The sequence below is a fragment of the Trichosurus vulpecula genome, chromosome 1 (genome assembly GCF_011100635.1).
Source record: "Trichosurus vulpecula isolate mTriVul1 chromosome 1, mTriVul1.pri, whole genome shotgun sequence".
In the NCBI taxonomy this organism is placed as follows: domain Eukaryota; kingdom Metazoa; phylum Chordata; class Mammalia; order Diprotodontia; family Phalangeridae; genus Trichosurus; species Trichosurus vulpecula.
Window position 1 is genome coordinate 149,253,837 of NC_050573.1, and position 12,526 is coordinate 149,266,362.

Sequence of the window (12,526 nt, forward strand, 5' to 3'; positions counted from 1 at the left end):
AAGACAGGGTTCTCCAGCTTAGGAAAAGCCTTGGTGTGGGTGGTGAACATATGTATGTTGTATGTTGTGTGTGTGTCCTTTGTCGGTGTCTCTGCATTTGTAGAGAAGAGAGGGGTTCCCCAGCTTGGAGAAACCGAGGGTGGGTGGTTTGCCTCTGAACAGGTGCTGCCTCTGTGTGTGTCTGTGTCTCTGCCTTGGTGGCTGCATTAACTGTGTTTGTTAGGAATTGTTGTGATTAATGTGGTTGTGGGTTTAATAGAGTATCTTCCCTGTCTTTCAATAAAAACCTTATTCTTTGAGAGTGTGCTTTATTGCCAGCGCGAATCCGAATCCGAACCTAACTTAGCTTAACCGAACAGATGCCTGTGCTGCCCTTCACAAAAACAAGACTGGCTGTTATCTCCGACACTTTGGGGAGAGGATTCCCCTTTGGCCCTTGCATGCCCCAACTCTAGGAGTGTGAGATGATCTGTGTCAGTTTGGACTGAATACTCACTTCTGCAAGTCTTCCCATCGGGATTCAGGGTGTACCCAGGACGACACCGACAGTAGTAGCCGTCTTCGGCATTTGCACATTCATGGTCACAGCCATGTTTTCCCAGAGCACAGTAGTTGATTCCTGAAGGGAGCAAGATAAAAAAAAAAAAAAGGTAGAGGTGGATTCCTAGAGAATAGAGATGGGGGCCCTGAAGTAGTTCCTGAAACACTGGCCATAGTGACACAGAAGGAACAGATGAGAGAACTGTTCTGCGGCAGAGGGAGGAGTGAGGCAACCTGGGTTCTAGTTTTAGCTCAGCAGTCCATGGCCAAGCCATACAGCGGTAAACACTCAAGTAGTGAGACCTTGTTTCAAATCTCCTCCTCTGACCTTAATTAGGCAGCTAGGTAGAAGAGTGGATAGAGCTAAGGAGGGCCTTAGGTTTTGAATCCTGCCTCAGATACTTAGTACCTGTGGAACCCTGGGCAAGTCACTCAACTGCTCTAAGCCTTGGCTTCTTCATCTGTAAGACAGGAATAATAACAGCACCTACAGCCCAGGATTATTGTGAAGATCGAGTGAAAATAATATAAGTAAAGCGTGTTGTAAACGTTAAAGTGCTATATAGATGTTAGCGGTTATCATGGTTATCATTGCTACCTGTGTGACCTTGGGCAACTCACTTAACTTCCTCAGGCCTTACTTTCCTCATCTGTAAAATGAAAGAGTTAGACCTAATAAGAAAAATTCACATTTATATGGAACTTAGGGGATTTGAATCACTTTCCCCACAGCAACCCGGAGAGTCAGGCAGTCTAAGAACTATTTTACCTTTTACAGATTTTTATTTTCCATTTTACAGATGAGGAAACTGAGGCTCAGAGTTTAAGTGACTTGCCTGAAGTCAAGCAGCTAATAATTGTTGGGATTTAAACTCAAGAATCTCCTGACTCTGGGGGTAGCTAGGTGGCTCAATGGATACAGCATTGAGCATGGAGGCAGGAAGACCTGAGTTTAAATCCGATCTCAGACACTTACTGTGTGACCCTGGCCAAGTCACTTAACCTTTGTTTGCCTTAATCTAGTGGAGCAAGAAATGGCTGACCACCCCAGTATCTTTGCCAAGAAAACCCCATGGATAGTAATGGCATGCTCATGAAGAGTTGGATGTGACTGAGCATTCTTTCTATTATACCACAATGCTTAGTGATTCTTTTTTTTTTTTTTTTGGTGGGGGGAAAGCAGGGCAATTACAGTTAAGTGACTTGCCCAAGGTCACACAGCTAGTAAGTGCATCAAGTGTCTGGAATCAGATTTGAGCTCAGGTCCTCCTGATTCCAGGGCCGGTGCTCTACTCACTGTGCCACCTACCTGCCCCAATGCTTAGTGATTCCAGAGTTGACTTTTCCCTCAGCTCAAAAGAATTCCAGCATCCCAAGATTCATGGAGGCATCGAACAATAAGAGTTAGCGAGTGGTTATTTTTTGTTATTTTCGTCATTATCAGTATTTCCTGAGGATCTTAAATGAGCAGGGCATGACACAGACTTTTTGCAGGAGTTATGGTTCCTGCCCTTAGGAAGCTCACATTCCAAAATGAAACTGATGCTCTAGGCACTGTCTGTCTCCTCTATCGTGACTCTTCCCATAGTCTGTTGCTGTTTGATATCCCTCCCTCCCAACCCAAAACAACAAAACCCTGCTGGATGTTGAGAGAAGCCAGTCTGTCCCTTCTTTCTGTATAACATGAACTCTAACAGCTGTATGTCCTGAATATTGATTAGCTGTCTAATGTGTATATTAACCAGATATGTAGTATGAAAATTAACCAGCCTTCAGAGGGGCTGGTTTGCAAGTGCCGTAGGGCCGTAGGAGAAAGGATCAACAGTGGCTGATCTTGCCAAACACTGAAAGAGGCATTTATGAGAGTGAGGGAAGGGCATTTACATTCAGCGAGTCCAAAAGCTTAACCTTGCTCCAGATGAGTTCACGATTACAGCCTCCATCTCAGGAAACTCAAGATGAAATCCAGGAGGCATTTCCATTGGAAATGTCTCTAATGATGCTCCGGGTGACATTACTATAATAGACCACCCCTACACCTCTCCTCATTCAAACTGCACTCTTGTTGCACAAGAAAAGCTAAGGTCTAGCCATTAGACAATTAGTGTTTTGTTTCCCTGATTGAAAAATGTTAAAACACTATGAACTTCTCATGTGAATCCATACACTGGACCATGCACAAAGATGGCTGTGGGGAAGAAAGGAAACAGGCCTTTTATTAAACACCTGCTGGCACTGTGCTAAGCCCTTTATAAATACTCATTTAATCCACACAGCAATCCTGGAGGAGGGGGGAAGGGAGGTGCTATTGTTATCTATTTTTCAGTTGAGGAAACTGAGACCAGCAGAAGTTAAGTGACTTGCCCAGGGTTTGTTGTTATTATTCAGTCATTTTCAGTTGTGTCCGACTCTTCGTGAAAGATACTGGAGTGGTTTGCCATTTCCCTCTCCAGCTCATTTTACAGATGAGGAAACTGAGGCAAATAGGGTTGAGTGACTTGCCCAGGATACACAGCTAGTAAGTGTCTGAGGCTGAATTTGAACTCAGGGAGATGAGTCTTCCTGACTCCAGGCCCAGCACTCTGTCTACTGCACCACCTAGTTGCCTCTGCCCAGGGTTACAACTAGTAAATGTCTGAGTCTGGATTTGAATTCAGGTCTTCCTGACTCTAGACCTATCTCTCTAGCACCATCTATCTACCTCTTTGTAGGAGGTGGAAAACTACAGAGAGGGAAGTGAATAATAGGCAGCATTTACTTAGTGCTTATTATATTGTGGACACTGTGATAAGCGCTTTACAATTCTGGTCTCATTTAATCCTCACAACAATGCTTCGAGGTAGATGTTATAAATAACCCCATTTTATAGATGAGAAACTGAGGCAAACAGAGGTTAAGTGACTTGTCTAGGGTCACAGAGCTTGTCAGAATCCAGCCCTCCTCACTCCTCGTCCAGAGCTCTTTTCGTCCCTTTGTTGTCTGTGTTATATTGTCTGCCTGCTTTTACTTACATGCCTTTGTGTGACAGGGGACCCAAACCTGACCTGCAGGATGTTTGCACGTGCGTGATAACGAATGAGGAGGAGAGAAGGAAACAGAAAGGAGAGGAGAGCAGAGTCACTGGGAGGAGTAAATGAAATCGCTTTACGCTTGGCCGTTGCCAGACCACCTTCGAGTCTTGCGTCTCCCGCTGAGTGACCTTGGGCAGAATTATTCCCTCTCTCCTAGCCACAGTTTCTTTCATCTGTAAATTTTAAACTTTTGGATCCAGACCTGTGATTTCATCAGTGTGGGGGAATTCCCACCGTGAAAACTCCCTTCACCAGTGCAGACCAGCAACTCAACATACTCTTAGAACAGTCACCCACAGCACTGAGAGATGGAGCAGTTCTCCTATAGTTAATAATAACAATAGCTGGCATTTGTGCAGTGCTTTTATGTTTGCAAAGGGCTCCATAGGTACTATCTCATTGGATCTTCACAATAGCCCTGGGAAGTAGGTGCTATTATTATCCCCATTTTACAGGTGAGGAAATTGAGGCAGGCAGCAGTTAGGTTACTTGTTCAGGGTCACACTGCTAGCAAACATTTGAGGCTGGATTTGAACTCAGGTCTTCCTGACTCTAGGCCTGAGACTCTATTATTATTGTTGTTGTTGTTGTTGTTGTTGTTTTTATTAACTACACAGTTAATATATGTCAGAGTCAGGCCTTAAACCCATGTTTTCCTGATTCCAAAGATGTCCCTCTAACCTGTAATATAGGGAACATAATACTGTATTGGTAACTGTACATGATCAAATGAGGCCATGCATATACATGAGACCAGGTGTATAAGCAAGACCAGTTATATAAATATGGGTGTTGCCATGGCTAGAATATTGGATCGGGAGTCAGGAACATCTGAGTGCAAATTCTCCCTCAGACATTTATTAGCTGCGTGACCCCGGACACACAGGTCACACACCTTTCTCAGCCTCAATTTCTTCATCTGTAAAATGGGGATAATATTAGCACTTACCTCCCAGGATTGTTGTGGGGATCAAACAAGATTTTATCCATTCATCCATCCATCCATCCATCCATCCATCCATCCATCCATCCATCCATCTATCTATCTATCTCTGTCTATTTCTATCTATCTATCATCTATCTGTCATCTCTATCTATTATCTACCATTTCTATCTGTCATCTCTATTATCTATCTATCTATCTCTAATCTATCTATTCCTATCTATCTATTTCTATCTCTATTTCTAAGTATCTCTATTATCTATTTCTATCTATCTTTCTATTTATTATCTATCTATTTCTATTATCTATATATCTCCATTATCTACTTTTATCTATCTATTATCTATCTCTATTGATCTATCTTTCTATCTATTATCTATCATCTGTCTATCTATCTATCTATCTATCTATCTATCTACCTGTCATCTATCTATATCCATCTCTCTCTCTATCTATCTAATTCTATCTTTCTATCTATCTCTAATTTATCTATCTATTATCTATGTATCATCTATTTCTATCTATCTCTAATCTATCTATTTCTGCCTATTTCTATCATCTATCTATTTATATCTATCTCTATCTTTCTATTATCTATTTCTATCTGTCTATTATCTATTTCTGTCTATTTCTATTATCTATCTATCTCCATTATCTATTTTTATCTATCTCTATTATCTATTTCTATCGATCTATCTTTCTATTATCTATTATCCGTTATCCATCTATCTATTATCTATCTTTCTTTCTATCTATCATCTTTCTTTCTGTTTCTTTCTATATTATCTATCTTTCTTTCTATCTATCATCTCTCTGTAGATGCCAGATAGATATAGATAGATAGTTATGTATGTACATATACGTATAAAATAAATGCCAGCTGATTTTTGTTTGAATGGTAGTTATTAAAGACCATAATTGAGTTCTCTGTCTAGACTTTGAGTTTATTTAGTGTTTTTAATTCAGAAATGCTTTCAAATCTATTATCTCATTTTTAGCTCCCAACACAGGTAGGGAGGAGATGTGGGAGATGATTGTCTTGCCCAAAGCTGCAGTTAGTCAATGGCAGATTTATTAATCCCCTCAGAACAAAGAAATCGTTCAGTCCTTTCAGTTGTGTCCAGCTCTTTGTGACCCCATTTAAGGTTTTCTTGGCAGAGATATTGGAGTGGTTTGCCCTTTCCTTCTCTAGCTCATTTTACAGATGAGGAAACCGAGGCAACCAGGGTTAGGTGATTTACCCAGGGTCATACAACTAGTAAGTGTCTGAGGTTGGATTTGAACTCACGTCTTCCTGACTCTAAGCCCAGCACTCTATCCACTATACCACCTACCTGCTCTATTCCACTTAATAGCTAGGATTCATACAGCACTTTAAGGTTTACAAAGTGTTGTACAAATATCTCATTTGATTCTCATAACAACACTAGGAGCAGATAGGTTTAATGATTTGCCCAGGGTCACACAGCTAGTGTTAAGTATTTGAAGGAGGTAGGTGCTATTATCCCCATTTTACCTATATGGAAACTGAGGCAGACAGAGGTTAAGTGACTTACCCAGGACCACACAGCTAGTATTGAGTGTCTGAGTCTGCATTTGAACTTGGATCTTTCTTATTCTAGGCCCAGCACTCTATCCACTGAACCATCTAGCTGCCTCATACTATGCTGATCCTCTTGGACTCGGGTCTCCTGCTTCCTAGTCCAGGCTTCCCGGTTGGACACAACAGTGCCTCTGAACCTGAAAGCTAAAGAACCTGTCCATAAGGTATCATTCGCCTTCTTATGAATTGCGGCTAGTGTGAGGAATCTGTGATCTCACCAGTGTGGGGTCTCACCTCACTGCGAAAGATGTGGCTCATTCACATCTTTTCACCTGGCACGGTTCCTGTTCACTGCCTACACACGAGTCCTAGGCAAAGATCAACCTGACAGACTAGAGGACTTCCTTGGTTCTGTATCTTAGATGCTGGTGCAGCCCTGGGGCCCATGTGTTATTTCTCACTCTTGCCTCTCTCCTTTTCCTGTCCTATATGTCCCTGATATTGTCTTTTATGGCATTCCTCATGTTTAGGTCTTTGGCTATGTACAGTAGCCTCCTCACACCCACCATGTTTCTTTTCATTGACCTTCGCTGCTAATCTAATTTCTGTAAAATCCTGTGGTTACCCAGTAGAAAAGTGTGACCTAGTGAAAGGAGCTGTGGTTCTGGAGTCAAAAAGACCTAGGTTCAGATCCCATCTTTGATACTTATTACCTGTAATACCTTGTACAGGCCTCAATTTCTTTATCTATAAAATAAGAGAAGAAAGTTGGACTAGAGGGGAATTCTTTTTGGTCCGGGATCTCTGATCTTATATTCTGTGGGGGGCCAATTACAGACCTAGTGTTTAATGAACATGGGGGTAAAGTAATAATTAAGCTCTCCTCTCCCCTCCTGCCCCAAAGAGCGGAGAAAATTCACCTCCTTCCCTTCTTTGCAGAGGTGGAAGTCTATGGGTACTTTTCCTGAACTGCTTTTTATTTTTTTTCTCTTCTTTCTTCTTGATGTTTCCTAACAATGGAAGGCTTCCTGAGTAAGGTAGGAGAAATATATTCAGAAATGCTGTTGTTGTTCAGTCATATGTAACTCTTCCTGACCCCATTTGGGGTTTTCTTGGCAAAGATACTAGAGTGGTTTGCCATTTCCTTCTCTAGTTCATTTTACAGATGAGGAAACTGAGGCAAACAGGGTTAATTGACTTGCCTAGGATCACACAGCCAGTAACTGTCTGAAGCCATATTTGCTTGACTCCAGGCCCAGCACTCCATCCACTGTGCCATCTAGCTGCCCATTCAGAAATGAAGGCAATATAAAAAGAAAAGATAGCAATAAAAAAATTTAAAAGATGGTTATAATTCTTTACAGGAATGTGCCTCTAGACAATTCTATTTCCTGTCACTAACTTTAGGGCTCTGAAAACAGTGGAATGTGGAATCCTTCAGGACTGACTCAGTTTTGGAGTAGCCCAAATGGAGATGTTATTTCTACTCCCGGGGCAAGGCAGGTCTTTAAAGGTTTATGTTCTTTAAATTTCAAAGGTTTTATGTTCAAGTGTTGAGCCTAAGTCTTCCTTATAATCTCCCTGATGGCATTCTAGGAGCATTAAGCACACACAAAATTGAATGGAGAATTCTCCCGGCAAAATCCTGGAGCAAATGAGACCTAACAGGAAATCTCTTTCTACCATTCTCTGAGTTTCTTTTCCCACTCGACTCCTGTTTCGGGGCTGGCTTCATCTTCCCAGGCTGCATTACGGAAGGCACAGGATGGCTTTCCTGATGCCCATTTAGCTTCAGTCACCAAGCATGGGCAAGAGGTAAATAGCATGTTATAGTCAACTGGGCACTGGTCTTCCTCCATATGTAACCTTGTATTAGACTCCCAGGCCATTGTAACATCAGAAAGAAGCTGGCTCTCTGAGTTTTTTATTTTCTTGAACTTCTTTTATTAATGCAGTCAGTATTTGTTCTATAAATTATATTCTTAGAGAGTTGACTGAGGCTCTGTATGGTTATGTAACTGGCCCAGGGCCACATAGCCAGTGTGTGTTAGAGGTAGCATACAAACCCAGGCCTTTTTGGCTCTCTGTCCCCTCTGACAAGCTGCCTCTCACCCACAGCTGTTAGGTGTCTGCAAATTCCTTGACTATTTCAAGAGTGAAAATATGCTCTTTGGGTGTTGGTGATCCAAGCATATTTGGCATAGTGTTAATGGGATCCAGGCTTGGGTGTGTTTGTGAGAGAGCATGAAGTGTTTTTGGAGTGAGTGAAGTAGAAGAGGGATGTGGGTGAGGGAGTGGGAGAATGTACTATCAGTGAGAGTGTGGAAAGAAAATGAGAGGCAGCTGGTATAGCATCCATGCTTTGGGGGTCCCTTGAGTTAGGGCCATGTGCTTGGATCTGTGGAAGGACAGAAGGAGGGGCTGCTGGGGTTGGTAGAGGATGGTGTATTCTACTCTTCTGGAGCTTGGAGCCCTGGGTGCCCCTGGGGTCCAGTGCTCTCTCATGCAGTGATAGGAACATTAGAGTTCAGAGGAAGAAAACAAGCATTTATTAAGCACCTATTATATGCCAGGTACTGCACTAAGCACATAACGAACATTATCTCATTTGGTCCTCACAACAACCCTAGGAGGTGAGGCACTACTAGTATCTCCATTTTATAGTTGGGGAACCTGAGCCAGACAAAGGTTAAGTGACTTTCTCAGACTCACATAATTAGTAACTATCCAAGGCAGGATCTGAACATAGGTATTCTTAACTCCAGGCTCAGCGCTCCTGGGTCATTCAGCTGCCTCTAGATGGGTGACCTCTGGAGGACTTGACTTGAAATTGCACGTTACCTATTTATTAGCTGTGCAACCCTGGGTATCACTTAGCCATTTAGCAGCACTTGGCACTGCATTTTAGCACTATCCACTGTGTGCATAAATGCATACAGTAGGCACTTAATAAATGTTTACTGATTAATTGATTGATTGTTGGGAGGATCTAATGTCTAAAGTGCTTTGCAAACCCTAAAGCACCACATAAATGCTAGCTCTTACTAGCAAAGATGAGAGAGCCCTGGCAAATGTACATTTCTGACCTCTCCTTCACACCCCCTCCAGTTTTCTCTGAATGGGAAAAAGAGAGCATTTGGAGAGAAGCCCTCATTTCTGGAATCAGACTGTGAATGGTGAGCATTGACTTGGGAAAGTCACAACCCCAAACCTCAGTTTCCCCATATTTAAAATGGGGAATGATAATACTTGTATTACTTAGCTGACAGAGTCGTCATGAGGATCCAATGAGGCAACGTACATAAAAAGTAAGCTATTATTATTGTTATTAATAATAATCATAGTCTCTGCCCTTAGTGAATATGGAGTCTGGCAGAAGGGACAAGACACACACACATAAAAGACTGATTAATACTGACCAGGTGGTGGGTGAGAAGGGCCGAGTAGGATAGACAAGCTTTGGGAAGTGGGGCACAGAACAGGTGTTATTTGTCACCCATCCAAAGTGAACCCAATCAATCCTACTGAAGTCAACAGTCTTACAGGGCCAAAGGATAAAGGATGAGTGGTGTATGTGGGAGGTAGGCTTTCTGATGATTCAGGTCACCAGTCCCCAGCTCTGAAGGCAGCCCAGGCCTGGCTTTCACGTATTTCATCAGGACCCTGGTGATTTATGCTTTAAAATATGATGACAGTGCTGCACAGTATGAGTTGTAAATGAAACTCAGGAAGGAGGGGGAGAAAAAGTAGGGTATATCACTGATTCTCCATTAACAGCTTCAGGTTGTGAGAAAAAAAATCACAAAATGAATTAACCCTGTGAATAAAATCTGAGAAAAAAGGAATGAAATTGTAGTACTGGAAAAATCAGTTATTGCTAAGGAGAACCCTGCCCCCAGCCCCTAGCTAAAACCTCAGTTAGCATAATAAAGAATGGACTCAGACCTTTTGGAATCTAGCAAACGTCCCTGGGGCTCTGTGACTCCTCCAAGGAATGTCAATAGATAAGATTATCCCACTTAAGGATAACCAGTCAGAATTTGTGATCTGTCAGGACCTTTGTTCCTGTACCCCCAGACCACCCTGTGACCTGGCATGTAAATTTCCTATATAAACTACTTTTTCACCCCAATTCGGGGCCATTTTTGATATGGGCTAATTGCCCCTAAAATGGATGCCGGCTAATAAATTCTCCATTTAAAACTTATACTCTGTGGAGTGTCTCACTCGCTCTCGGTATAACAAAATCTGAGAAAAAAGTTATCTTATCCAGAGTATAACAAAAAAAATCCCCTAGAAATTAAAAAAAAACTTCTGTTTAAGTTGGATAAGAACTCATATTCCTCTCCCTCAATGATTGGAGATGATCTTTGTTTTAGAAAGAAATGCAGCTGCGTGCTGGGAGAAAGGAAGAGTTCAGCTCATATGAAGGAAGCTGGAAGATAGGACCAGCCTCTTGGACTAGGCAAAAAAGCACATATATGTCCCTCCAAGAGCAGTGTACTGTATCATCCATTTAAAAAAATTAAATTATATTTATATATCAAACTTTTTTTTTCTTCCACCTCTTCTCCTGCACCAAATGAAAAGAAAAACAAAACCCTTGTAACAAATATGCACAAGACAAATTCCAAAATTGACCATGTCCAAAAATATGTATCTCATCCTGCATATGTAGTCCATTCCTCTTTTTCAGGATAGTGGGTAATGTCTATCTGGAAACATGGTTGGTCATTGCATTGACCAAGGTTCTTAGATCTTTCAAAATGGTTCATTTTTATATGGCATTGTTATTGTATAAATTGTTCACTTGGTTCTCACTTGACTTTGCATCTATTTATCCAGAGCCATCTCTAGTCGTCTTGATCTATATCTGGCCACTGGACCCAGATGGCTCCGGAGGAGAAAGTGAGGCTGGTGACTTTGCACAGGGGCGCTCCCTCACTTAAATCTGATTCACTTGCAAATCATAGCATCACCTTCCTGAGGTCCTAGTCCTCTTTGAGAGTGAAGGACAAACAACAATTGTGTCAAACAAGAATTAGGAAGACCTAACTGCCAGACTAAGCAGACACTCCAGTATCTTTGCCAAGAAAACCCCATGGACAGTATTCTATAGTTCACGGAGTCACAAAGAGTCGGAGATGACTGAAAGACTAAACACTACCACCATCAAACTGCCAGACTTAGGCCTTTGCTAGCGATGTGACCATGGGCAAGTCACTTAGCCTCTGCCTTCCTCAGTTTCCCCATTTGTAAAATGGGTATAAAAGCGGCACCTACTCCTAAGGTTGTTGTAAAGATCAAATGAGATAATATTTGTAAAGTGCTTAGCACATATTGCTGTGCAGTTGTTAAAGTCAAGTTCAACTCTTTGTCACACCCACTTGGGGTTTTCTTGGCAAAGATACTGATGTGATTTGCCATTTCCTTTTCTAGTTTATTTTACAGATGAGGAAACTGAGGCAAACAGGGTCAAGTATTATGCCCAGGGTCACTCAGTTAGTAATTGGGGCTGAATTTGAACTCAAGAAGGTGAGTCTTCCTGATTCCAAGCCCAGAGCCTTATCCACTGTGCAACCTAGCTGGTCTTTGTAAGGCTATACTTATTTATACTTTATAATAGAGCCCATGAGTTGATGACATTGAGAGAGACAGAGAGAAAGAGAGAAAGACAAAGAGATAGAGAAACAAAGACAGACAAAGAGAGAGAGAGAGAGAGAGAGCAGAGAGTCATACACGTGTGTTGAATTGCACTGATTGAAGCTGACTGGGCATCAGGAAAGACATTCTAGTCCTTTGGTCATAGAGCCTGGGAGAACAAGGCCTGCCCAAAACTAGGAGAAACTTAGCTGCCGCAGAATGACACACACAAATGGCCCTGACCAAAGATGATGGACATATCCGACTCAAGCAATACACTACACCTGTTCAACCTAATTTCTAAAAGTTCTCAATGTTCTCCTGAAAACCCATCTAGAGCAGGGGTTCTTAGTCATTTTTATGTCATGACCTCTTTGGCAATTTGCTGAAACCTATGGACCCACCTCAGGATAAAGTTTTTAAATAGATAAATAAAATTCATAGGAAACCAAGGAAACTAAGGAAACCAATTCCATATTGGAATGAAGATGTTATGTTTTTCCTACCCAAGTTCATTGACCCCCTGAAATCTATATAGAGATTCCTTGGGATTATGTGAAACTCCTGAGAGAAGCCTGCAGTGAGGCCCTCTTCTATTACAACCAGATAACTAAGCATCAGCAGGACAGCTCTAAAGAGAACAGATGTGGAAAGTAAAAAGTGACAGGTCACATCGCTGCTGCGCTTTAAGGTTTAGAACGTGCTTTCCTTACAACAAAGCTGTGTGAGGTAGGCAAGAGGAGGATCAATAGCCCCGATTCACTGATGAGAGAAATGATGATCAGA

At 41.9% G+C, this 12,526-nt stretch overlaps 1 protein-coding gene across 1 annotated transcript in view; it reads right to left on the minus strand.

The window, feature by feature from the left end:
• Positions 1-12,526, minus strand: part of MATN2 (matrilin 2) — a 199,912-nt gene that overhangs the window by 47,385 nt on the left and 140,001 nt on the right. The window contains exon 8 of the mRNA XM_036742359.1: positions 497-619. Coding sequence (XP_036598254.1) covers positions 497-619 — 123 coding nt within the window. The remainder of the gene's footprint in view (positions 1-496; positions 620-12,526) is intronic.